Source organism: Lagenorhynchus albirostris, chromosome 2, assembly GCF_949774975.1.
Source record: "Lagenorhynchus albirostris chromosome 2, mLagAlb1.1, whole genome shotgun sequence".
Taxonomy (NCBI): Eukaryota; Metazoa; Chordata; class Mammalia; order Artiodactyla; family Delphinidae; genus Lagenorhynchus; species Lagenorhynchus albirostris.
This window is the reverse complement of record NC_083096.1, coordinates 9,051,443-9,075,922: the sequence shown is the minus strand read 5'-3', so window position 1 is coordinate 9,075,922 and position 24,480 is coordinate 9,051,443. Positions and strand designations below refer to the sequence as shown.

At 40.6% G+C, this 24,480-nt stretch overlaps 1 protein-coding gene and 1 long non-coding RNA gene across 3 annotated transcripts in view; one reads left to right on the top strand and one right to left on the bottom strand.

The window, feature by feature from the left end:
• Positions 1-24,480, bottom strand: part of LOC132515665 (uncharacterized) — a 170,784-nt gene that overhangs the window by 126,856 nt on the left and 19,448 nt on the right. Inside the window, exons 2-3 of one of the 2 annotated variants that reach the window (XR_009539161.1) lie at positions 17,590-17,635; positions 16,784-16,913 (exon numbers count right to left, since the gene is read on the bottom strand). The exons of the other annotated variant lie outside the window; for it this stretch is intronic. This is a non-coding gene — a long non-coding RNA (uncharacterized LOC132515665). Of the gene's footprint in view, positions 1-16,783; positions 16,914-17,589; positions 17,636-24,480 lie in introns of those variants that run through there. 2 annotated transcript variants of the gene reach the window in all.
• On the top strand, positions 13,191-14,994 carry LOC132515662 (Golgi-associated RAB2 interactor protein 4-like). The gene is made up of 2 exons (XM_060142025.1): positions 13,191-14,235; positions 14,267-14,994. The coding sequence occupies exons 1-2, from the start codon at positions 13,191-13,193 to the stop codon at positions 14,992-14,994; spliced, it is 1,773 nt and encodes a 590-aa protein (XP_059998008.1).

The window sequence follows — 24,480 nt, the reverse complement described above, 5'->3', positions numbered from 1 at the left end:
TTTAATAATTGTGAGATGACACTGCAGCCAGAGTGGGACAGACAGAAGGCTGGGAGGGAAGGAAAGAAGCACACCAGGCAGAGGCAGAGACAGTAGTGGTTACAGCATGGCAGGGCCAGGCCATTTGGGTTTGAATGTTGGTGCTAATATATACATATAAAGTTGGACAAATTCTTTAATCTCACTGTGCTTCATATATAAAATGGAGATATTACCACAGGATCTTCACTGGATCATTCTGAGGCTTAAATAAGTTAATGTAAGTAAAGTGCAAAAAATAGTGCCAGGCAAACTATAAGCACGATTCATTGCTATTATTGTTCCAATATTTCTTTCACGTTAATTTGAATTTAACATCCAAATAACTGGAGAGAAATAGGTGAAAATAAAATAATTTGGATCCTAGGTTGCAGGGGATACAAACCCAGCTCAGATTGGACTTCTTAACAGGACTTACGCTAAGAGAACTTAAGGAAGGTGTGCCTCTCAGGAACACGTGGACAGGACGGTGCATGGTGAGCCTCGTACACAGCAGAACCACAGACAAGTCGAACACTCCCAGCCTGCCCCCTCGCTCTTCTCCACGACAGTTTCCCTCTTCTCTTTCTCTTCGCAAAGCGGCTTCCTCCTCTCTGAAACTGTGCTGGGAAACGTGTTGCTGACACACCATAGGCCGTACATGCTACATTTTAGGAACTCAGAGACGGGTTTACTTTTCTCAGTTCCAGTTTTAAAAACCTGCCCAGGGAAGGCTTCCTACTGCCCATTCCCCAGGCAGCCCCAGAAAGGTCCAGATGGATGACGGGAGGGACAGCTCCCAGTGCAGCGAGGCGGCGGCGCACTCCTAAACACGCTGGAACTTCTTCTAAGAGGTCTTTACACGAAAAGAAGATGACATGAGGGTAAAAATAGAGTTCTTCCTCTGAATCAGCGCCTGCCTTCTTCTCTACCAGGTTTCCTCAACTGGCTTTTCTTCTCAAGCTCAGTAAGACTCCAGGAACAAAAGGAAATCTCCCAACTTCCTGATACTTTCCCACACTTGGAACAGAACTATGTTTGTATGATACTCATTTCTGAATGGGTCTTGCTTGTTATATTATTTGTTTGGTCTAAATTCCAACTGTTGATGCCTAAATTAGTTAGAGGAACCTCATTCTTGGTCCTAACCACGGGTTTCTGTTTTTAAGTTTCAACTTAGAAAATCCTGTCATTTGATTCATGTAGTTGAAATGTCTTTTTCTGCATCTACTGAGATGATCAGATGGTTTCTATTCCTTAATCTGTTAATATGGTGTATCACATTGATTGATTTATGTATACTGAAGAATCCTTGCATTCCTGGGATAAACCCCACTTGATCATGGTGTATGATCCTTTTAATGTGTTGCTGGATTCTGTTTGCTAGTATTTTGTTGAGCATTTTTGCATTACGTTCATCGGTGATATTGGTCTGTAATTTTCTTTTACTGTGATATCTTTGTCTGGTTTTGGTATCAGGGTGATGGTGGCTTTGTAGAATAAATTTGGGAGTGTTCCTCCTTCTGCAATTTTTGGAAGAGTTTGAGAAGGATAGGTGTTAGCTCTTCTTTAAATGTTTGACAGAATTCGCCTGTGAAGCCATCTGGTCCTGGACTTTTGTTTGTTAGAAGATTTTTAATTACAATTTCAATTTCATTACTTGTGATAGGTCTGTTTATGTTTTCTAATTCTTCCTGGTTCAGTCTTGGAAATTCGTACCTTTCCAAAAATTTGTCCATTTCTTTGTGGTTGTCCATTTTATTGACATATAGTTGTTTGCAGTAGTCTCTTATAATCCTTTGTATTTCTGTGGTGTCAGTTGTGCATACACATGCACAACTGTCTACAAGAGACCCACTTCAGACCTAGGGACACATACAGACTGAAAGTGAAGGGATGGAAAAAGATATTCCACGCAAACAGAAATCAAAAGAAAGCTGGAGTAGTAATACTCATATCAGATAAAACAGACTTTAAAATAAAGACTGTTACAAGAGATAAGGAAGGACACTACATAATGATCAAGGGATCAACCCAGGAAGAATATATAGCAATTTTAAGTATTTATGCACCCAACATAGGAGCACTTCAATAAGTAAGACAAATGTTAACAACTATAAAAGGGGAAATCGACAGTAACACAATAGTAGCGGACTTTAACACCCCACTTACGCCAACAAACAGATCATCCAAACAGAAAATAAATAAGGAAAAACAAGCTTTAAAATGACACAATAGACCAGTTAGATTTAATTGATATTTATAGGACATTCCACCCAAAAGGGGCAGAATACACTTTCTTCTCAAGTGCACACAGAACATTCTCCAGGATAGATCACATCTTGGGCTACAAATCAAGCCTTGGAAAATTTAAGAAAACTGCTATCGTATCAAGCATCTTTTCTGACCACAACACTATGAGACTGGAAATCAATTACAGGAAAAAAACTGTAAAAAACACAAATACATGGAGGCTAAACAGTGCACTACTAAATAACCAAGAGATCACTGAAGAAATCAAACAAGAAATAAAAAAATACATAGAAACAAATGACAACAAAAACACAACAACCCAAAACCTATGGGATGCCACAAAAGCAGTTCTAAGAGGGAAGTTTATAGCAATTCAATCTTACCTCAAGAAACAGGAAAAATCTCAAGTAAACAATCTAACCTTATACCTAAAGCAACTATAGAAAGAAGAACAAAGAAAACCCAAAGTCAGTAGAACGAACAAAATCATAAAGATCCGAGAAGAAATAAATGAAATAGAAATGAAGAAAACAATAGCAAAGATCAATGAAACTAAAAGTTGGTTCTTTGAGAAGTTAACAAAACTTTAGCCAGACTCATCAAGAAGAAAAGAGAGAGGATGCAAATCAGTAAAATTAGAAATGAAAAAGGAGAAAACTACATTCTTTTTTGAGCTGCCATTTATCATATCTAATCCAACCAAAAGATGTGCTAAGTTACATGAGATAAGCTTACCCAGTACAACAATCCTATTATATTTATGTTAACACTGAGATCAAAAAGGTTAACTAACTTGTCCAAGGTCACTTAACTGATAAGTCTAGGATTAGGGATTAAACCCAGATCTCTATGACTCCAGCATTATTGGATAATACAGTCTTTATAATCAAGTAATAATGATAATTGTTTAATGCCCTCTTACTATGTATCTGGCACAACAGGAGGAGCTTAGGGTAATTCATTATTGCTAACTAATACATTTATTCCTCACAATAAGCCTATCAAATGGGTACTATTGTCAACCCATTTTACAGATGAGAAAACTTAGCCACAGTTTAGCCTGAAGTCTGAAGTGACACTTAGGTTAAGTGCAACAGCCCAGATTCAAATGTAAGTAAATTTACTCTAGACTCAGGAACCAATTACACTTTCTACAAATGAAACAAAATATAGTATATATACCTATAAAGATAATTGGCTATAACTTCCTAAACTGTGAATTGTCATAAAAATGACATCTGTCCTGTATCATTCAGAAATCGGTATTAAAATCAGGAGCATTATAAAATAATGGAATGTCTACCCCTATTAATATACTGATATTAATATCAATTGATAGACTTTTCAAAAACTTTATAATTCATTTATTCAAATAAATATACCTTAGAACATTGGCTAAAGAGTTGGGTTTTTAAATCTGTAACAACTAGAACTTTCTTAAAAATAGTTTTAAATCCAAATGACTTACTTTTACAAAAACTAAACACTTAATTAAGTATATACCAAAAATATCAATGATTTAACTGTTGCTTCTGTATATAGTTTTTCCAAAGATGAGCACCACCATGACCATTACCATTACAACTACAGCATTCTTTTTTTTTTTTATTTATTCATTTATTTATTTATTTTTGGCTGCACTGGGTCTTCATTGCTGCACTCGGGCTTTCTCTAGTTGCAGCGAGCAGGGGCTACTCTTCATTGCAGTGCGCAGGCTTCTCACTGCGGTGGCTTCTCTTGTTGCGAAGCATGGGCTCTAGGCATGCAGGCTTCAGTAGTTGTGGCACGTGGGCTCAGTAGTTGTGGCACGTGGGCTCAGTAGTTGTGGCTCGTGGGCTCTAGAGTGCAGGCTCAGAAGTTGTGGCGCATGGGCTTAGCTGCTCTGCAGCATGTGGGATCGTCCCAGACCAGGGCTTGAACCCGTGTCCCCTGCATTGGCAGGCAGATTCTTAACCACTGCACCACCAGGGAAGTCCCACAGCATTCTTTTTAAAATTTGCTTTTCATCCAGAATTTCACATTTTGATTTTTCAGTTCGATATTTAAATTCCACTATTAATCATGAGTCACTTTAGAAGCTATGATAAAATTGAAAAATGATGAATGTCATGTAACAATTTCATTTAAAAAATAAACTGTAGTCACTTTTGAGAAAGCAAATTTCAGGCAGTAAAGCTACATGAAATCAACTTTTGGAAGAGGTAGTAATTTACGAAAAACTAGGGAAGTGACAACTTAAGGCAACTGCTAAATTTTTGATCTCTTAGAATAGACTCTTTGGGTAAGTTTAGAAACTCTCCAAGGTGAGTTGTCTGCTTCAGGTAACTATTTTCCTAATGTACACATAGCAACAGCTATCATATGTGGATTTCCCAAAATGAAATGGAAAACAGTCACTGTTTCCTTTGTCCTACCCAAGCCCCTGAGGCAGACTGTGATCAGATAAGTTATTTCTGTAATTGCCAAACACTTTTGATTTCCAATAAGGAAATGATTGAGGGAACTAGTAACAGAAATACAAAGCATTATAACACACCAGGAAAGTATTAGTTAAGCTTCTTGGCCTGGCAGACGCCAATACAAAATCAAAGCAGGCGATCCTCTGAAGAAATCAACTCTAGTCATTCCTATCTGTAAGTAAATCCAAATCAAATTAATAAGGGCATTTACTCCAAGCAAAGTAACTCTAATTTTTCATTTTGTGACATGACATTTAAAAGACAATACAATGGGTAAGACTTCCTTAAATTGTGAATTAGGTGAAATTATTTTGCCTACTCCTATTTCATTTTCTGTCACATATCATATCTTTCATTCTTGGAAAAGTAATTGCTTTAAAAAAAAATCAAGCAACACTTGAAAAAAAAAACAGAGTAGAAGGACTTCAAGGTGTTTATCAGAGCCACTGAAAAAATTCTAATTAAAAACATTCAATTACAGCATTCATAGAAGAATCATGAAAACAGTCCCTCAAAGCAATCACCTCCCTTCTCCTAGAATGTTTTACTCTCAAAGAGCTCTCAACTCCTCTCCACTAGGCCAAAGCTAGTTGGTTAAACAACAAACAAACAAACGACTCCTTCCAGGAGTAATTACATTTCAATAACAGACTCTTGAATGTGAAGGTCGATTTAAAGAAATAGATCTCATGTCTGGGATGTAGGCACTATGACAGAACAATGAGTTAGGTGTCTTTTCTGAGCAGAGGGTATTGCTCAGTACCTTCTCCAATCACACAATGTGGGTGACTCTAATTTCTCAGCTCCCTAACCTGGCTGACACAGGACCTACTCTGGTGAGGTCTGTTTTTGCTTTGGACCTATTTGTCACTTCATTCTCACTCAAGGAAGAAAAGCTTCAGAGTTTTGACTTTTTCTGAGATAGAATATAAACAAAAGGTGACAGGAAGGAGGAACCCAGAAACAGCTGGTGGTCGAAATGAGATGGTGGAACATACTGTAAAAACAAAACAAACTGCTAAATTGGAATGACAATATCCCACAGATAAAACTCCCACTGGTGCTCCAGTAAACAAAAGCCACACTAGGCACTGTGTCACCAGCATGTTACCAGATGCTCAGTTTTTATCTCATCACATTTCAAGGAAAAATAGAAGTCAGTAGGGAAATCCTACAAGTTTGCTTCATTGAAATACTTTTGTCAGCCAACTCTGCTGTAATAAATCTGTTCTACAAAATAATATCTTTCTACCATCACCATACATATTGGCATTACTCTTCTTTCACAAAGTCTATCCCACTGACATTTTTCTTAAGAATTGCATCAAATGAAACACGTTGATCTAAGGTTTTGTTTATGTAACTCACAGGTAAAAAAATGTCAGCATTTAAAGTATATGAAGTATATGAAAGCACCAGATGAAGTGTAAAAACGGCTCTTTCCTGCCAGCTTATTTGCTGGGTCATATGACTTTCATCAGCTTTTAAGTGAGCTGGATACCACCTAACCTTACACACAGGATAACTGAGGATGAATGATCAAACCTGAAACTGCTTTAAATCCTGAAGGATAGCCTCGTACTCAGTAAAAGGCAGTTTGGATGGGTTTTTTTTTAATTTTTTCTTTGTTTTATGAATTAAATGAAGGGCAAACTCAAGGGTTCTTTTTACTTCTTTCTTACCAAATATGGCAAAGTCATTCATAACAAAGCTAAAATGTGAAAATCTGCCTATCCACCACGGCCTTTAATGGTCACAGTTATTTGTTGAATGATCCTGGGATGAAATTTCAAAGACAAGGGTTGTGGTAGGACCTGGCCCCGCTCACCAATGGGCCAGCACCAGCCATGAGACACCCACCCCCGGGGCTGCACACCAAGCTGGATGGGATCCAACCCTGCCCACTAGTGGGCATGCAGCCACTGCACAAGGGAGGGTCTGGCAGTCAACTGGGCCAGGGGCCAGCCTCACCTACCAGCACACCCATAGTAGTCAGTCCCACCACAACAGAAGGACCCATGCAGTCCACACAGGGGGCACCCCTAGAGTGTATAGCTCTGGTGACAAGAGGGGAGTGTGCTGCTGAGTCCCACAGGACATCTCCTACATAAGGTCATTTCCCCAAGATTGGGACATGTAACTGACTGACCTAACACACAGAAACAAACACACAGAATTAGGCAAAATGAGGGGACAGAGAAATAGGTTCCAAAGACAGGAAGAAGACATAACCCCAGAAGAAGAACTATGTGAAGTGGAGGTAAGCAATCTACCTGATAAAGAGTCTGGGGTAATGATCATCAAGATGCTCAACAAACTCAGAGAAGAATGGATGAACGAAGTGAAAAGTTTAACAAAGAGTTAGAAAATGTAAAGAAGAACCAAACAGAGCTGAAGAAAACAATAACTGATATAAAAAAATACACTAGAAGGAATCAACAGTAGACTGATACAGAGGAACAGGTAAGTGAACCAGAAGACAGAGTAGTGGAAATCACCCAAGCTGAACAGAAAAAAGAATTTTTTAAAATAAGGATAGTTTCAGGCACCTGTGAGACAACGTCAAGCCTACTAAAATTCACGTTATGGGGATCCCAGCAGGAAGAGACAGAAAAAAGGGCAGAAGAAATTTATTATTATTTAAAGAAATAATAGCTGAAAACATCCCCAATCTGGGGAAGGAAACAGACATCCATCCAAGTCCAAGAGGAAGAAAGAGTCCCAAACAAGATGAATCCAAAGTGGTCCATAGCAAGACACATTATAACTAAAATGGCAAAAATTAAAGAGAAAGATAAAATCTTAAAAGCAGCAGGAGGGAAAGCACTAGTTACATACAAGGGAACTTCCACAAGACTGCTAGCTGACTCTTCAGCAGAAATTTTGCAGGCCAGAAGGGAGTAGCACAATATATTCAAAGTGATGAAAGGGAAAAAACTACAAGCAACAGTACTCTACCCAGCAAGGCTATGATTCAGATCTGAAGAAGAGATAAAGAGTTTTACAAACAAGCAAAATCTACAAGAGCAGGGAACTTTAACACTCCACTTACATCAATGAACACATCATCCAGACAGAAAATCATGAAGGAAACACTGGTCTTAAATGACACATTACACCAAGTAATTATATATATATATAAAACATTCCATTCAAAAGCAGTAAAATACATTCTTTTCAAGTGCAAATGGAATACTCTCCAGGACAGACCACTTGTGAGGCCACAAAACAAGTCTTAACAAATTTAAGAATATTGAAATCTCATAAGGCATCTTTTCCAACCAGAACACTATGAGATTAGAAATCAGGGCCTCCCTGGTGGTGCAGTGGTTGAGAGTCCGCCTGCCGATGCAGGGGACACGGGTTCGTGCCCCGGTCCGGGAGGATCCCACATGCCGTGGAGCGGCTGGGCCCGTGAGCCATGGCCGCTGAGCCTGCGCGTCCGGAGCCTGTGCTCCGCAACGGGAGAGGCCACAACAGTGAGAGGCCCGCGTACCGCAAAAAAAAAAAAAAAAAAAAAAGAAATCAACTACAAGAAACAAACTGCAAAAAACACAAACACATGGAGTCTAAACAATATGCTACAAACAAACCAATGGGTCAATGAAAAAATCAAAGGGGAAATTTAAAAATATCTTTAGAAAAATGAACATGAAACATAGTGTTCCAAAATCTATGGGATGTAGGGCAAGTAGCTCTAAGAGGGAGGTTTATAGCAATACAAGCCTACCTCAGGAAACAAGAAAAGTCTCAAATAAATAACCTTATATCTAAAGGAACTAAAAAAAAAACAAAACCCAAAGTTAGTAGAAGGAAAGAACTAATAAAGATCAGAGCAGAACTAAATGAAACAGAGACTACAAAAACAAAAGATCAATGACACTAAAAACTGCTTCTTAGAAAAAAATCTAAAAAATTGATAAACCGGGCTTCCCTGGTGGCACAGTGGTTGAGGGTCCGCCTGCCGATGCGGGGGGCAAGGGTTCGTGCCCCGGTCCAGGAGGATCCCACATGCTGCAGAGCGGCTGGGCCCATGAGCCATGGCCGCTGAGCCTGTGCTCCGCAACGGGAGCGGCCACAACAGTGAGAGGCCCGCATACTGCAAAAGAAAAAAAAAAAAAATACCAGAAATACAAAGGAGCATAAGAGATTACTATGAACAATTATACTCCAATAAAATGGACAACTAAAGGAAATGGACAAATTCTTAAAAATGGACAATCTTCCAAGACTGAATCAAGAACAGACCAATTACCCTAAGGAAATTTAATCAGTTAAAAAAAAAAAACCTCCCACCAAAAACCATCCAGGACTAGAGAGTTTCACAGGTGAATTCCTACAAACATTTAAAAAGGAGTTAACATCTATTCTTCTTCAACTATTCCAAAAAAATTGAAGAGGAAGGAATACTTCCATACTCATTCTATGAGGCCAGGATCACCTTGATACCAAAACCAGACAAAGGTATCACAAAAAAAGAAAATTATAGGCCAATATCACTGATGAACATAGATGCAAAAATTCTTAACAAAATATTAGCAAACTGAATTCAATAATACATTAAAAGAATGAAACACCATGATTAAGATCGCTCTATCTGCAAATCAATCAATGTGATACACCACATTAAATAACTGAAGGAAAAATCATACTATCATCTCAAAAGATGCAAAAAAAAGCTTTTGACAAAATTCAACCCATGTACAGTAAAAACTCTCAACAAAATGGGTATAGAAGATACCACACCTCAACATAATAAAATGAAAATGCAGCCTACTGAATAGAAGAAAATACTTGCATATGATATATTCGATAAGGGGTTAATACCCAAAATAAACAAAAAACTCATACAACTCAACAGCAAAAAACAACCCAATTGAAAAATGAGCAGAGGACCTGAATAGACACTTTTCCAAAAAAGACATACAGATGTCCAACAGACACATGATAAGATGCTCAACATCACTAATCACAAGGGATGCAAATCAAAACCACATGAGATATTACTTCACACGTGTCTGAACAGCTGGCTGTCTATTATTAAAAAAACAAGTGACAAGTGCTGAGAGGATGTGGAGAAAAGGGAACCGTCATACACTGTTGGTGGGACTGTAAATTAGTACAGCCACTACAAAAAACAATATGGAGAGTCCTAAATCAATTGAAAATACAACTACTTTATTATTCACTAATTTCACTTCTGGGTATTTACCTGAAGAAAACAAAAACACTAATTCAAAAAGATACATGCACTCCTATGTTCACGGCAGCATTATTTACACTAGCCAAGATATGGAAGCAACTTAAGTGTCCATCAACGGATGAATGGATAAAGAAGATATGAGATAGACACACATAATGGAATATTACTCAGCCATAAAAAAGAAGGAAATCTTGCCATTTGCAATAACATGGATGGACCTAGAGGGTATTATGCTAAATGAAATAAGTCAGACAAAGAAAGACAAATATCATATGATTTCACTCATACGTGGAATCTAAACAACAAAATAAATGAACAAACATTATAAAACAGAAACAGACTCATAGATACAGAGAACAAACTGGTAGTTGCCGGAGGGGAGGGTGTGAGGGATAAATGAAGTATTTGAGGAAGATTAAGAGGTTACAGACTTCTAGCTATCAAATAAGTCACTGAATGTAATGTACAGCATAAGAAATATAGTCAATAATATTGTAATAACTTTGGTGACAGATGTTAACTAGACTTATCATGATCATTTTGTAATCTATAAAAATATTGCATCACTATGATGCACACCTGAAACTAATATTGTAAGTCATTATACTTCAGTAAAAAATTAAAATCAATTAAAAAAAAGACAAAAACAAGGGTCCTGTAAATTTCAACTGTGGTAAATATGTTTACTAAAAACCCTTGGAATATTAATCTAAAACTAGAGTAACGGGCTTCCCTAGTGGCGCAGTGGTTGAGAGTCCGCCTGCCAACGCAGGGTACGTGAGTTCGTGACCCGGTCTGGGAGGATCCCACATGCCGCGGAGCGGCTGGGCCCGTGAGCTGTGGCCGCTGAGCCTGCGCGTCCGGAGCCTGTGCTCCGAAACCAGAGAGGCCACACAGTGAGAGGCCCGCGTACCACAAAAAAAAAAAAAAAAAAAAAAAAATCAAGTAATCAGCTCAATAGATGCAGAAAAAGCATTTGAAAAAAATCAATAATCCTTCACGATAAAAATGCCCAGAAAACTAAGGACAGAAGTGAACTTCTTAAACTTGACAAAGGGCAATTCTGAAATAAAACTACAGCTAACAACATACTTTATGGTGAAAGATTGAATAAGTTCCCTTGAGACAGGGAACAATGAAAAGATAACTGCTCTTAACCCATCTATTAAATGAGCAGGAGTGTATGTGTTTGTGTGTGTGTGTGTGTGTGTGTGTGTGTGTGTGTGTGTGATTGTGATAAAATTCACCACTGTAATCTTAGAGTGTACAATTCAGTGGCATTCAGTGCATTCACAATACTATGTAACCGTCACCACTATGTAGTTCCAGAATTTCTCATCACCACAAAAGGAAATCCTGTACTCCCCATTCTCTGCTCCCTCCAGCCCTAGGCAACCACTAATCTAATATCTGTCTCTATGGATTTGCCTCTTCTGGCTATTTCCTATAAATAGAATCATACAATATGTGGCCTCTTTCACTGAGTATAATGTTTTCAAGGTTCACCCATGTTGTGACATATATCAGTACTTCATTCCTTTTTATGGCCGAACAATATTCCACTGTATGGAGAGACCACATTTTGCTTATCCAGTCATCTGTTGAGGGACAGGTGTGTGTATTTTAACAGAAAGATAGCCTTTATCCTCAAGGAATGAATCTCTATGGTGGGATTTCAAGCATAACATCGAACTGGAGATAAGAGAGTTGGCAGCAAGGGCCTTTCTCAAAACTTTCAAGTCACAATTTAGAAATCACTTGTTCTGTGACTAGCTCTGTGGGAGTGGCAATGAGGCGGGATGTCTAATGGTACATGCTCCCCACAGGTGTCAAGGCTTCCAAACCACTTCTGCCTGGTAGGGAGGTTACTACAGGACGGCATCTGGCAGGTTCTTGGAATCAAAGCTTACATCTCAGGCTACTCACCCCCCCCATTTCACTGGGGGAGGACATGTCATAAGAATAACTAGGTTTCCACACACAGACTGTTTGCACAAGCATAAAGGAAGGGAGGATCTGAGTGATCCCCTGGATAATTTAACCCCCAGGTCAGCCCAACTGCTGTCTTGGGTTCTCTCCATAACATATATACACACATAAAATTAATTACGCAGCTTCTAATAATGCACTGAATAGGTCTTCTTAAAGGTAGTTAAATCAGTCCAGTTTGAAAGCATTTGGCTGGGCCAAGCTTTCTTTGTGAGGCTAAGTACTGTAGTGGTTCAGAACAAAGGCTTTAGAATCAGGTAGACCTACGTTCAAATAGTGCCTCTGCTACCATTAGCTCTGGGAATTTAAACAGGAGATACAACCTCAATTTCTTCACCTATAAACTGGGAACAGTAGTTAACAGTACCAAACTCAGTGTATTCTTACCACCATATGTGAAGTATGCAGCAGGGTGCCTAGGAGAAGCAATTTTTAATGTGATTATTAAAAATCACCGTCGTCAAAGTTTACTGAGATTTTATGAAAGGACAGACTAAGGATCGCAACTGCCAACTCTACGTTATTCGATACAATTAAACCATGAGCTTAAATGGTTCAAATTTATCCCATCATCTTACATTCCTCTAGATTTCATCCAGTAGCTGAATTTGGGGGAGGAAAAGAAAAAGGACCCACCCAAAACTTTCCCAGTTGAAGACATTTTTATTTCGGTACGCACCTGAGTCCCTGGCAGGATGGGCCTGTCCTCCCCAGGACATGTCCTCCCCCTCCTTTGGGAGAGGATGGGGGCCCTGCCCTGAGGGGGCAGCTGGGGGATGAGGCAAAGGGCTCTGTGACAGTGATGGGTCACAATGAGGCAAAGGGCTGTGTGACAGTCATAGGTCACAAAGGGCATCAGAGGATAAACAGGCTGTGCCAGGGGGTTAGGCTGAGAAAGTGGTTACTTCTCTCACTAGGACTGAAGTTCACCACAGCCTCTTGGGGAGATAAAAAGCCAGAAGCAGAAGTGAGGGGAGGCAGAGGGGGAGCCTACCATACCTCTCTACACACTTGAGGAGATTCAGCCTGGGGTCCAGGCGCCCTACAGCGTCCCCGCTGTGATCATCTGTGCCCCTACCCACACCCCTGCCTCTGGGAGACCCTGAGGCAAAGGTGGGGGCCTGTGGGGCGGGCTCGGAAGACCTGCCGTAGGGCCGCCGGTGTGTGACCTACGAGCACCGCAGCTCACTCTTCTGCCAGTGAGGCCGCGGGAGCGAAGAGCCAGGGGCCCGCCTTAACCGCGCTGCCTGTCGTGATCAAAGACAGCCATGAGTGGGGACTCTCTGCTCCCGTATCACACGGCCCAGAGCAGCACCGGGGTGGGCCTGTTCAACACCACCACGGGGAAGCTGCAGCAGCAACTGCGCAACGGCGAATACGACATATTCAAGGACGCACAGATATTCGAGAGCGACTTTATCCAGATCACAAAGAGGGGAGACCTGACTGACGTGCACAACTGTGTCTGCATGGTGACCGTGGGCATCGCATGCAGCAGCCCCGTCCTCCCCCTCCCAGACACCATGCTGCTGGCCCGATGGGCCACCGGCTGTGAAGAGCATGCTGAGCACAGCCAGGTCGCCAAGGGCAAGAGCCACAAGGCTGCAAAGACCTTAGAGCTCACCAGGCTCCTTCCCCTGAAGTTAGTGAGCATCTCCACTCACAATCGTGAGAAACAACAGCTGCGCGTGAAGTTTGCCACTGGTCGCTCCTGGTACCTGCAGCTGTGTGCCCCTCTGGACGCGCAGGAAGACCTCTTCACCTCTTGGGAAGAGCTGATTTACCTCCTGCGACCACCAGTGGAGGGTCTCAGCCGCACCTACGCCGTTCCAGCCTGGGACATGACCTGCCTGCCTGTGTTCGAGGAGGAGGAGGACGGCAGGAGCCCGGCAGTGGAGGATTTCCAAGGCAAGTGGGATCAGGACCAGGTGAGCATCTGCAGCCTCCACACGTGCTCTGAGCTGGCCGGGGCCACGTCTGCAGCTTTTGCTGGTGGGGAGGGGATCCAACTGGACTCCCACAAGCCCGATACCGTGCCCGATGTGGCCACTGCAAAAGCAAAACCTACAGTGCTTGACAAAGCGTCAGCATCGTGGGCAACGACAAAGGTGGAGACAGCAGGGGTGGCAGGAGGCACCGCAGCGGGTGCTCCGAGCGTGGCAGTGATCAAGCCTCCTGCCCCTGAAGAGCAGAGCACGGCCACAGCAGCCACAGCCGGCAACGGTCCAGGAGGAAGCAAAACCAGCATAGCCACCGGGGGCACTGCCAGAACATCCCCGAGGAGCAGGAAAACGGTGCTGCGAACAATTCAGGGTATGCTTGGCAGGTGCCGCGAACTATTCAGGGTATGCTTCCAGCACGTCCACCAGCCTCTCCCCAGAGGCCGGCGTGACTGTGGTCGGAGCAGAACCCACCAGCAAGACTGCTGAAGGAAGAGCCGACGACGAGGGCGAGGGGACCCTCATCTCCACCTTGCCACAGGAAGACAAAGTGAGTGAACAGGATGGCAGCTCACAGAGGGTGTCCCAGGCCCGCAAGGGAAGAAGGGAGAGAAGGGAGCACTGGGGAGAGGACAGAGCTCTTACGAGCCCCTCGCTCTGCAGTTCAGTGGAAAGCCACCACAAGGCAGCGGGGAACAAGACCATCCAGAAAGCAGCTGGCCCGTGCTCAGGCGGCCGCAGAGCCACTAGAGATGACCAAAAGGACAAAGGCCATGGCAGCCCGGGGGGCAGCGAGCAGGGCACTGCTCACAAAGACATCAGCCGTGCTCCCATCACCAACGAGTCCAGGACCTCGCACAAATCGGGCAGGAGCTTATCTACAGCGAGTTCAGGTCCCACCACGGAGAGACTCAGCTGGATCAGCTCCTTCTTCAGGAACGTCAGAGCCAGTCTTTCTACAAAGACAGTGGCCTCCTCAGGTGATAAATATGTGAGCATCCTGGCGAAGCCAGTGGAAGGGACCCGAATGGAGGCCATCGTAGAGACAGCAGAGAGTGGCCAGGGGCTGGAGATCACTGGAGGTGTGACATCTGAGACCATGGAGCCAGTGACCGCTGAAGCCCATCAATAGGACCTAGAGCTGGGAGCTGCAAAGGGGACCAGGGCTCAGGGAAATACCCCTGGAGAGCCCATTTCAGCTTCCTTACTGCAATTTAAATAAAAAACCAAACAATCTGAGAATGCATGCAGTGTTTTGTCTGAATTTCTAGGTCCCGAAGCCCAGCCGTAGCCTCACAGTGGATTCTGTGATATCAGCTGTGCCACAGTCTGAGACCCAGTGTCCAGTCAAGGGCAGCCCCACCTCACACACATGCTCAGCGCCAACAGCAGTGCTGCATCTGGCCTCCACTCCTTTCTGGCTTTGCCCCCCAGGGCCATGGCTCAAAGTCAGACTATGGTCTGGGAAGCTCTCCTTCACTATCCCCCTATTCTTTTTATAAATGCTTATTGCCCCTGAAGGTCTGTAAACAAAGCAAGAACAGGACTCATGTCCCCTCGGGCTATTCAGTGGACAGAAATAAGTATTAGCTAGCAATCAGAACCGCAAGCACTCTCACCTAGACTTAGCCGTTCCCTGCCCAGGTATTAGCTCGCAATCAGAACAGCAATTATTAGGTAGTGTGCCACCGTAAGCATACCGCTCGATGACATTTCACAAGATAAGCAACCCCACGAAACCAGCACCTGGCGAAGAATCAGAACATCACTGCAACTCTGGAAGTGCCCCCTTGCAGTCACTCAAGGGTAACCACTACCCTAGCTTCCAACACCATAGATGAATGTTGTTTGCTTTTTCAACTTTACATACTGGAATCACATAGTATGTACTCTTTGACTCTGGTTTCTTTCCCTTAACATTATATTTATGAGGTTTGTGCATGACTTTCCTGGCGATTGTCCATTTATTTTCACTGCTATACAGTATTCCACTGTGTGATGATACTACAACTTATTTTGTTATTGATTTAAGTTATTATCAGTTTGGGGCTATTAAAAATAGTGCTATTATGAACATTTATATACAGATCTGTTGGTAAAAATATACATAAACTTCTGTTCGGCATATACCTAGGAATGGAATTGAATATATGCATATGTTCAGCTTCTGATTATACTGCCAAGCTATTTTCCTTCCAAAATGACTGTGGAAATAATATTTCCCACCAGGAATGTACTACAGTCCTGGTTGTTCCACATCCTTGCCAACATTTGATACTGTTTAGCTCTTTCCTTTTAGCCATTCAGGTGGGATATAGTGACTTTTCTCCCTTTTTCATGATAAAAATATACTTAAAAATATATAATTGGGCTTCCTTGGTGGCACAGTGGTTGAGAGTCCGCCTGCCGATGCAGGGGACACGGGTTCGTGCCCTGGTCTGGGAAGATCCCACATGCCGTGAAGCGGCTGGGCCCGTGAGCTGTGGCCGCTGAGCCTGTGCGTCCGGAGCCTGTGCTCCGCAACGGGAGAGGCCACAGCAGTGAGAGGCCCGCGTACCGCAAAAAAAAAAAAAAAAAAAAAAAAAAAAACAAGAATAATGACAGATAATTATGAGTTTAATTCTTATGTATATGACTCAAGTTCAAAAAATCGAGTATATATGTATTGGTAATTGAAATGTTTTTCTTCTACATGAATTAAGAAATAGCTAATCACAATCACATACAATTTCTATTTACAGTGGGCCTTTTCAGTGAAAATAAAAATAGAATTCATTGAACTTATTTGGACCCTCCTTTTTAAAAAGCAGTTTGGATAGATATCTAAGAAAACATTAGTTTTAAATATTATTTAAGAGAGGAAAGCATTTGAATAAGAATACATATCCAATTTCATTTTATTTATGAATTCTGAATTTTTGCTTTATTCTAATGTCTTTCCAAGGGAAGGCAGGTGGCATTCCCATAATCAAGTAAGGTTTCACTCTAGTGTCCTCAATGAAGAAGTTTCTAGTGATCCCAGCAGAAGGACTAACAATGAAGATTTTCTATCTGGTGGTGCAAACAGAGAGGATTAAGAATAGGAACCAGAGATGAGGTTCTGAGCTTAACCATTCCTAGTGAATATAAATGAGACCTACACCTTGTTTCTTCGAGTATATGATTTCCTTCACTACCATGGGTTTATCAATTTAACTCATATCTAGCCAGATGACAAGCTAGCTTTTACATCTAAAATTACTGACAACGATGTGTACGATCTAGAAGTAATCCAACAGAAATCTCTGGCATTTGAGTAGAGTTAGTAGTCCATGTATGAATTAATGTTGCATCCACAAATAATGTATTACTAGCCAGAAAGCATTTTCAACACAAACTGTTATATGAGAATCTTTTAAGAGACTTTAATGTTTTAACTCTGGAGCTGAAATTAAGACACTAAGCATGTTTGTGTGTGCATGATAAGCCTTGCAATGGTAGCTTTCATATCTATCTATCTATTTATTTTCATGATAGCTTTTAGAAACTGATTCTCCCCATCCCTCCCCTAGACCTTCTAAATAGCCTAACACATTCATTCAATTTGGAAATGTATCTTGGCAAAAAGTTCTCCCCACCCACCCAATTTATAACAGAGCCTCAAAGTAAAATTGTTTAGAAATCAGACCCATGAGGGAAGATTATTCTATCTGCCAAGGTAATGCTATGTGCTATTGTTTTCACACACCTTTTTGTTGATAGTTACCCTGGAACTCAAGAAGCCACACTGTCCTCTGGGGAAATAAGATTAATCACATGTGATGATATGCTGACATGCTGTTATAGAGTATTTCAGTGATATCATAGCTATAACCATCTTAACTTTCAGATGAATACATTTTGTTCCTACATTTTGTTCCTAGTAGGTTTTAAAGGGATGATATAAGCATGGTATCAAGGTTTTATTTAGCAATGGACACTAAAAACAGTTACATGCACAGACATTATCCCATTTTTAATATCTTTGGCAGCAAAGATTTAGTTTTAGTTCTGCTGTAGATTTAGTTCTCATTCATTCATTTATTCAATTTTCTTTTTCTACTAGAGAAAAACTAAGACCTTTTAATAAAAAAACACAGTAAACTTATAGTATATAGACATCTTTAATGTCCATTTCTTCTTTCTCTTCACCTTCAGCTTTGCCCACTCACTCACCCCTCCCCTGTCTCAACACTAAAGTCATGAAATCATAACCACAGAGACTGAGAAAAATATTCAAGGTAGTGAGGACTCCATGGACATTTCTTCCCCTTGTGCTGATTCCTAGTTCTTCTCCATGGAAATAGTTTCTTTTTTTTTTTTTCAACAAACACTGGTTGGCATATGACAATGTAAACAAAATTTTGCCCAAGGTTTGTTGTATACATTCAAAGCCTATCATATGACTATATCAATAAAGTGCCCCGGAGTTGAGAATACCTCAATGTTCCTGGGGTTAAAAATTCAGTAACATTTCTAAGGCACTTATACACTGAATATCTCATATCACTGAGGTATCTTAATAAGTCATTTTTTATTACAGAGAAAAGTATACGTTTGCAAAAAAGGTAAGGAAACGATATAAATCTATGGTAAAAGTACATTAATATATGTTTTTCTTTCATTAATGAAAAAGTATTTATTGAGATTCAACCAAATGTAGATCATTATGCTAGGAACCACGTGCAGGAGAAGGGCAGCGTCAGAGAGGTTGAAAATATTACTGCAACACTGAAAAATTCCAAAATGATTTACAGTCTGGGGTGGGGGAGAGATTAAAATGGATGAAAGGTTAATTATTAGTGTAACGTAACATTATTTAGTAGGTAAGAATATGTATTTGAATCCGGGCTTCACCAATTTTAGCTGGTGGCTTTCATTTAAATTTTCTGAGATGCTTCCTCACCTGCAAAATGAGGATAAGAAGAGCACCTTTCCCATGGAGTTCGAGGATTAAATAAGAAAAAGCTCTTAGCACAATGCTTGGCACTTAGTGGGCACTAATGTAGACAAGGTCGTAAGAACTTGGAAATGGAGTAGAGGTACACTGGAACAGAGCAGTTCAAAGAGAACTTCAGACATGAGGGAAGACTTCAGCAGGAACTTGAAAGATGCTTAGGATATGAGTGGGCAGAGATGACGGGATATTGTCACAGTCTGGGGGCATGAAGCAACAGAGGAAGGACAAACGTGTTATGTGTGCTGGACCAGTGCAACTAGAGTGAAGGTGTGCACTGAAGTTTACTAGGATGTAATACCGGAAAAGAAAGCAGAGGCCACATTATGAGGAACTTTGAATAAAAGGCAAAACAATCTGTACTTTATCGATAACAGGGAGTAATTAGAGGTTGCTGACTTTGCATATTTATCAAAAGTATTCACGTAAATTTATGAAATTTATCCTTTGACAACAAACTTCCAAAAATAAAGTCCACAATGGTAATTAGAATAACTGACCTGTTTAGAAGCGTTTTTAGATTTTCTAAACCATAAATCACAGTCATGTCTCTGCTGTGTCTCATTCCATTTCAGATAAATGTACAGGGCTCTTTGACTTTCAATGGAAAATATGATAGTTACCTTAATTTTACCTAAGAAACTAAGAAACTAAACATGCCTGGCCTACTGAGGTCTCTAAGTAGAGGAGAATAACACAATGGTAAACAGAAATTACTTAGTGAGTCAACTGTGTGCCTAGTCTTGAAAAAAATGTCTTCAGCCTTACATCACTCTGAACACAAGCCAGCTATCATCAGATCTCATTAATCAGATAAGCAGACCAAATTAAATTTCATAATACTTAACTCAAAGTGATTTTAGGGTATACCAAAGATTCCAATGTATAGTTTATATCTTTTGAAATATTTTTAAAAATAAACTAATGGAAGTTTTTAGTTTTAAAATTCCAGAACTCTTAAAAATTTCAAATCCAAAACCTAATACAATCTTCCATGTATAGCATTTCAGATTTTAAAATATATTTTTTTAATTGTGATTAACAATAAATATTAAAGTATGGCATATATGTCCTTCTTCAGACATCATAATGAGATAAATGAGTAATTTTGGGTCTTGGTAGAAATTCCTCTATTATTCTAAAATAAAAGTTCAGTAGTAGATGTACAGAATCATGGATCTTCTCTGACCTGGATTCATTATTTTCTTTTCCGTCAGTATAGATATGGCTCAGGACCAAATCTAAAAATTTATATAAGGTATATCTAAATATAGATATAGGAAAGCACTTATCCTCTTTTACCAATGAAAACAGCTTTCAGCTCCAGTGCCCAGTCTTGCAGCTGGGAATTGTAACACTGAAAGTTAGAAACGGCAAGAGACAAAACCGTGGAGGAAACAGTTTGGGGTTTGGGGTGTTTTTTAATACCTCCAATTCCACACATCAGCCTCCTGAAAGAACAAGGCTACATTTTATGGTATCTTAGATCTTTAATGCAGAGAGCCTTGTGTTCAGGAAGCACATTTCTGCCTTTCTTTCAATCAGTCCTAGTTATCAAATTCTCTGTAAATTAACTGAAGTCAATCTGATGAATTAAATAATACAAAATTCAAATGAGTGATGATAACATAAGTTATCAATACACCTTGGGAGGGCATGGGGACTGAGGGATCCATATTTTAATAGATATGTTTTCAGATGAACTGCTTTAACCATTAGTGAAAGAATTTAAGTGCTGACTCTAAAAGCCAGGAGGGTACTAGGGGAGAGATGCTTTCTAACAGAATCCCCTTGAATCAAATCATTCAGACCACCCAGTCATCCTACCAGTCAGGTCAGCACTGCCTGAGGATAAAGGAACCATAACCCTACCCGCCAACTGAGCACTAGGTAAAGGGTCATCACTAGGTAAAGGGTCATCACCAATTCCTCGACTCCAGGCACCTCTGTATACATAGCTTAATGGTCTGTATGGGAAGGACCTCTGTTCCTATTCAGTTCAGTTCCACAGCCATTTACTAAGCAGCCAAGAGCAGTAAATAAAGCACTACGTGAGCTAATTCGGGGCTGCAGTTCTCGGCCTGGCTACCTAGTGACACGATGACCTGCTGCTGTCAATCGTGGGAAAGGAGAGCAGTTGTGATTAACACAAAAGGCACTGTTCATCCCTGGAAAGTTATTTAAGTTCTTCTTCATCTGGATGGCCAAAATCTCAGGAAATTCCCGGCATGGCTTGTGTGTGAACATGCAGTACTATGAACAAAGGTTAAGCCCCACCCATGGGCAGGGTAAGCAGTCCGTCCTCTCCTGAGGCCACAGCAACTACTGCTCCTGACTGCCCCTCCACCAGCCCACAAGTGTGTCCTTGAACTGCAAGAGGAATTTTGGAAGAGGCTTCGCAGAATAGCTGTAACCTGGTGGAGGTCACCTCAACAGCTCTAATCTTAAAAGAGCTGAGTAAAATAAAATATTACTAGATCGAAAACTTCTTGAGTGCAACAACTATATTTTATAATCCATTGTGACATTCAGCATAATCCCTGATGTCTAACGTTCATCGAGCAAATAAGTGAAAACTTGAAGAGACTGGAAAAGGAGGACTTGTTGAGAGCAGTTAGGCTAACTGGATTGGGAATTTTAAACTGGTTTAGCATCCAAATCTTTTATGCAACTGAAATCTTTTAAGATCAAAGGGTAAAACAGAGAAAGAGCAAGTGTGGAAAAAAGATGAGTCAGGAACTTCTGGCCCCTCTCCTCCCATCCCCCTCGCCTCTACTGGTGGCCCTGAGGCATCCCCTGAAACCTTCAGGATTTCTCAGAGCACAGGTTAAACACAAGCACACCAAACCTCCAATTCGCTAACTGCAAGGATAACATTTAACCTGGTTTATCATTGCAATTCTAGCACCTGTCACAGGTTGTGGCAAAGAGTAAGTATGCGGTAAACATGAATGAATGAACGAGTGAATGAGCATAGGATTATAACATTTAATGAAATGTAGGATTATAACATTTAAATAAACTGCTCAAGGAAATGGAGTAAAGTTTAAAAAGACTCAATAGTGACCAACTTACTCATCCTAGGATTCGTATATAATTACCTTTAAAAATTTTTTAAGTCTAAGCAGAAAAAAATATCCTCAAAATATATTCAGAGAAGTTTTATTTTACTGTAGTAAATATAATATTCATTGGTGAGGGTCTTCAAGTACAGAAAACTAATTAATTAATTAATTAAGAAACAAACTCCATTTCAGAAGGCGCTATTCCATTGTGCTTGAGTAGAATGAACAATTCACCTCTAAACTCACTCATGCTCACTGTTACCTTGAAATTGAGCTATGCATTATTTACTGTTCTTTCAGAGAATTATCTTTCCCTGGCCACTGGCCACAGCTGCTGAAGTGAGTGATTCTTTCCTCAGGTTCCTGATCTAGCTTTGCTCCAATTTCACACTGCCTTTACGCTATGCAAAATTCATCTTCAAGTTACAGCTTACAGGATGTTTTCCCCCAACCCAGAGCATTATACTCATGTTTCAATCACAAACACAGGTATACTTGCCTGAAGGTTCCTCAAATGCAGATCCCTCCTAGAAGCTTATCAGGGGCATTTCTTAATTAGAACAACATACACTGGTTGCTAAAAGACAAAGAAGTGTATAATGTTTGCTGACAAACTGCGTTGAATTTATAAAACAAATTTATCCAAAAACAAAAACAAAAAACAACTCTGTTCTTCCCTGCAGTCAAATGAATGTTTTCTACAGCAAGCTATACATTCAAAAAATCTTTTGACAGGGGAGCCTTTTGTACATTTCCAATTTCTGGAAATAATGCAAAAGTGGTTCCAAAAGTTTAATTAAATGTATGCATACAAAAGTACTCAGTTATAAGACCAATACTGTTTATACTGATCAAGTTCAATGAAAATACTAACAGACTAAAATATTTTGAGACCTGGGAGCAGATTGGGAAGGTAGAAAAAACTGAGTTCTATTAGAGAATATCTTGTCTATAACTCAAGGTTTCCATCAGTCATTATTAGCTTTCACTTGATTTTAGAAATTCCATGAAAGAGATTATATAAGCCATTGGACTTAGGTCTACAATTTTGCCATATGTTCCAAATCATAAGGATATTCTAAGATTGATACACTCGGTTCAAAAGTTTAAAATTCCAGGAATTCAAAGATTCACTTTGTCCCCCTCTCTTGAAGGATGGGTACTTGGTAACTCAAACAACTTCTAAGGTTTTTTTTTTTTTTTTGCGGTACACGGGCCTCTCACTGTTGTGGCTTCTCCCGTTGCGGAGCACAGGCTCCGGACGCGCAGGCTCAGCGGCCATGGCTCACAGGCCCAGCCGCTCCGCGGCATGTGGGATCCTCCCGGACCGGGGCACGAACCCACGTCCCCTGCATTGGCAGGCAGACTCTTAACAACTGCGCCACCAGGGAAGCCCCAACTTCTAAGGTTAGCTCAAGAAATATATCTGCAAAAACTTGAGCATAATTGATACTCAAACCTCGTGACTCATCTCTAAAACTGCGATTTTGTTTCCACTGGAAAGCTCTGAAATTCTCCAAAACGTATCATTTATTTGAGTCAGAACATTCAAGCAATGGAGGAAAAATCAGCTTTTAGCATCTGGTCTATCCACACACTCAATTTTAGCTTAAATACCTGTACTTCCTTGAACAAATTAGGACCACTCATTTTTCTCTGTTCTCAAAATTTCAATATGCTCAGATTTCTGGTCATAACATACAAAGGTACAACTTGAAATGCACTCATATGCATCAAATTGGTTCTCTCAAAATCTTTTAACTGATTAAAAAAAAAAAACTTTATCTAAAAAAAGCAGCTCAATGAATATCTTCAATAACTTTCCATCCCCTGCCCAACCAGCACCACATTCTACTTCAACTTCTTCCAAATATGCCATAACCAGGAGTCCCCAACCTTTGCGGCACCAGGGACCGGTTTCGTGGAAGACAATTTTTTCCCTGGAGGTGGAGAAATTGTTCACGGATTGCTCAGGCAGTAATGCCAGCGATGGGAAGTGGCAGATGAAGCTTCACTGGCTTGCCTGCCGCTCACCTCCTGCTGTGAAGCAGCCAGGTTCCTAACAGGCAGCAGACCAAACCCCTGCCATAAACTACTTAAGGGCTAAGGGGAAGAGAACAAAAGAGAGTTTCAAGCTTGATCACTTTCTCCATCTGTGCTATTAACCTGGCTTGCAAAGTTTATTGCATAAACTCTGTTAGTATATAACACAATGAAAGATGTGCACAAAAATAATTGTTAAAGACAATTATTAAATAAATGATTAATTTTTTTCTTTTCCTTGCAGATGCCCTGTGACAAATGAACTCAGTTTTTATTGATTCTAAGGTGATGGGCATTTTCTGTCTCTTGATCTTGGTTGTAGTTACAATGTTTAAGTTACATCTATAACAGGTTACAAGGCATACACTTAAGATTTGAATTTTTTACCATATGTTCATTACCGCACTGTAAGAATATGTTCAAATAGAGCAGCTAGATCTTCCCAAAATTAACCTGGGTCTCAGCTGTCACATATGTAAACTAGTGATAATAATGCTGCCTTCATCTCACGGCTGTAGAATTTATGTAACCATGT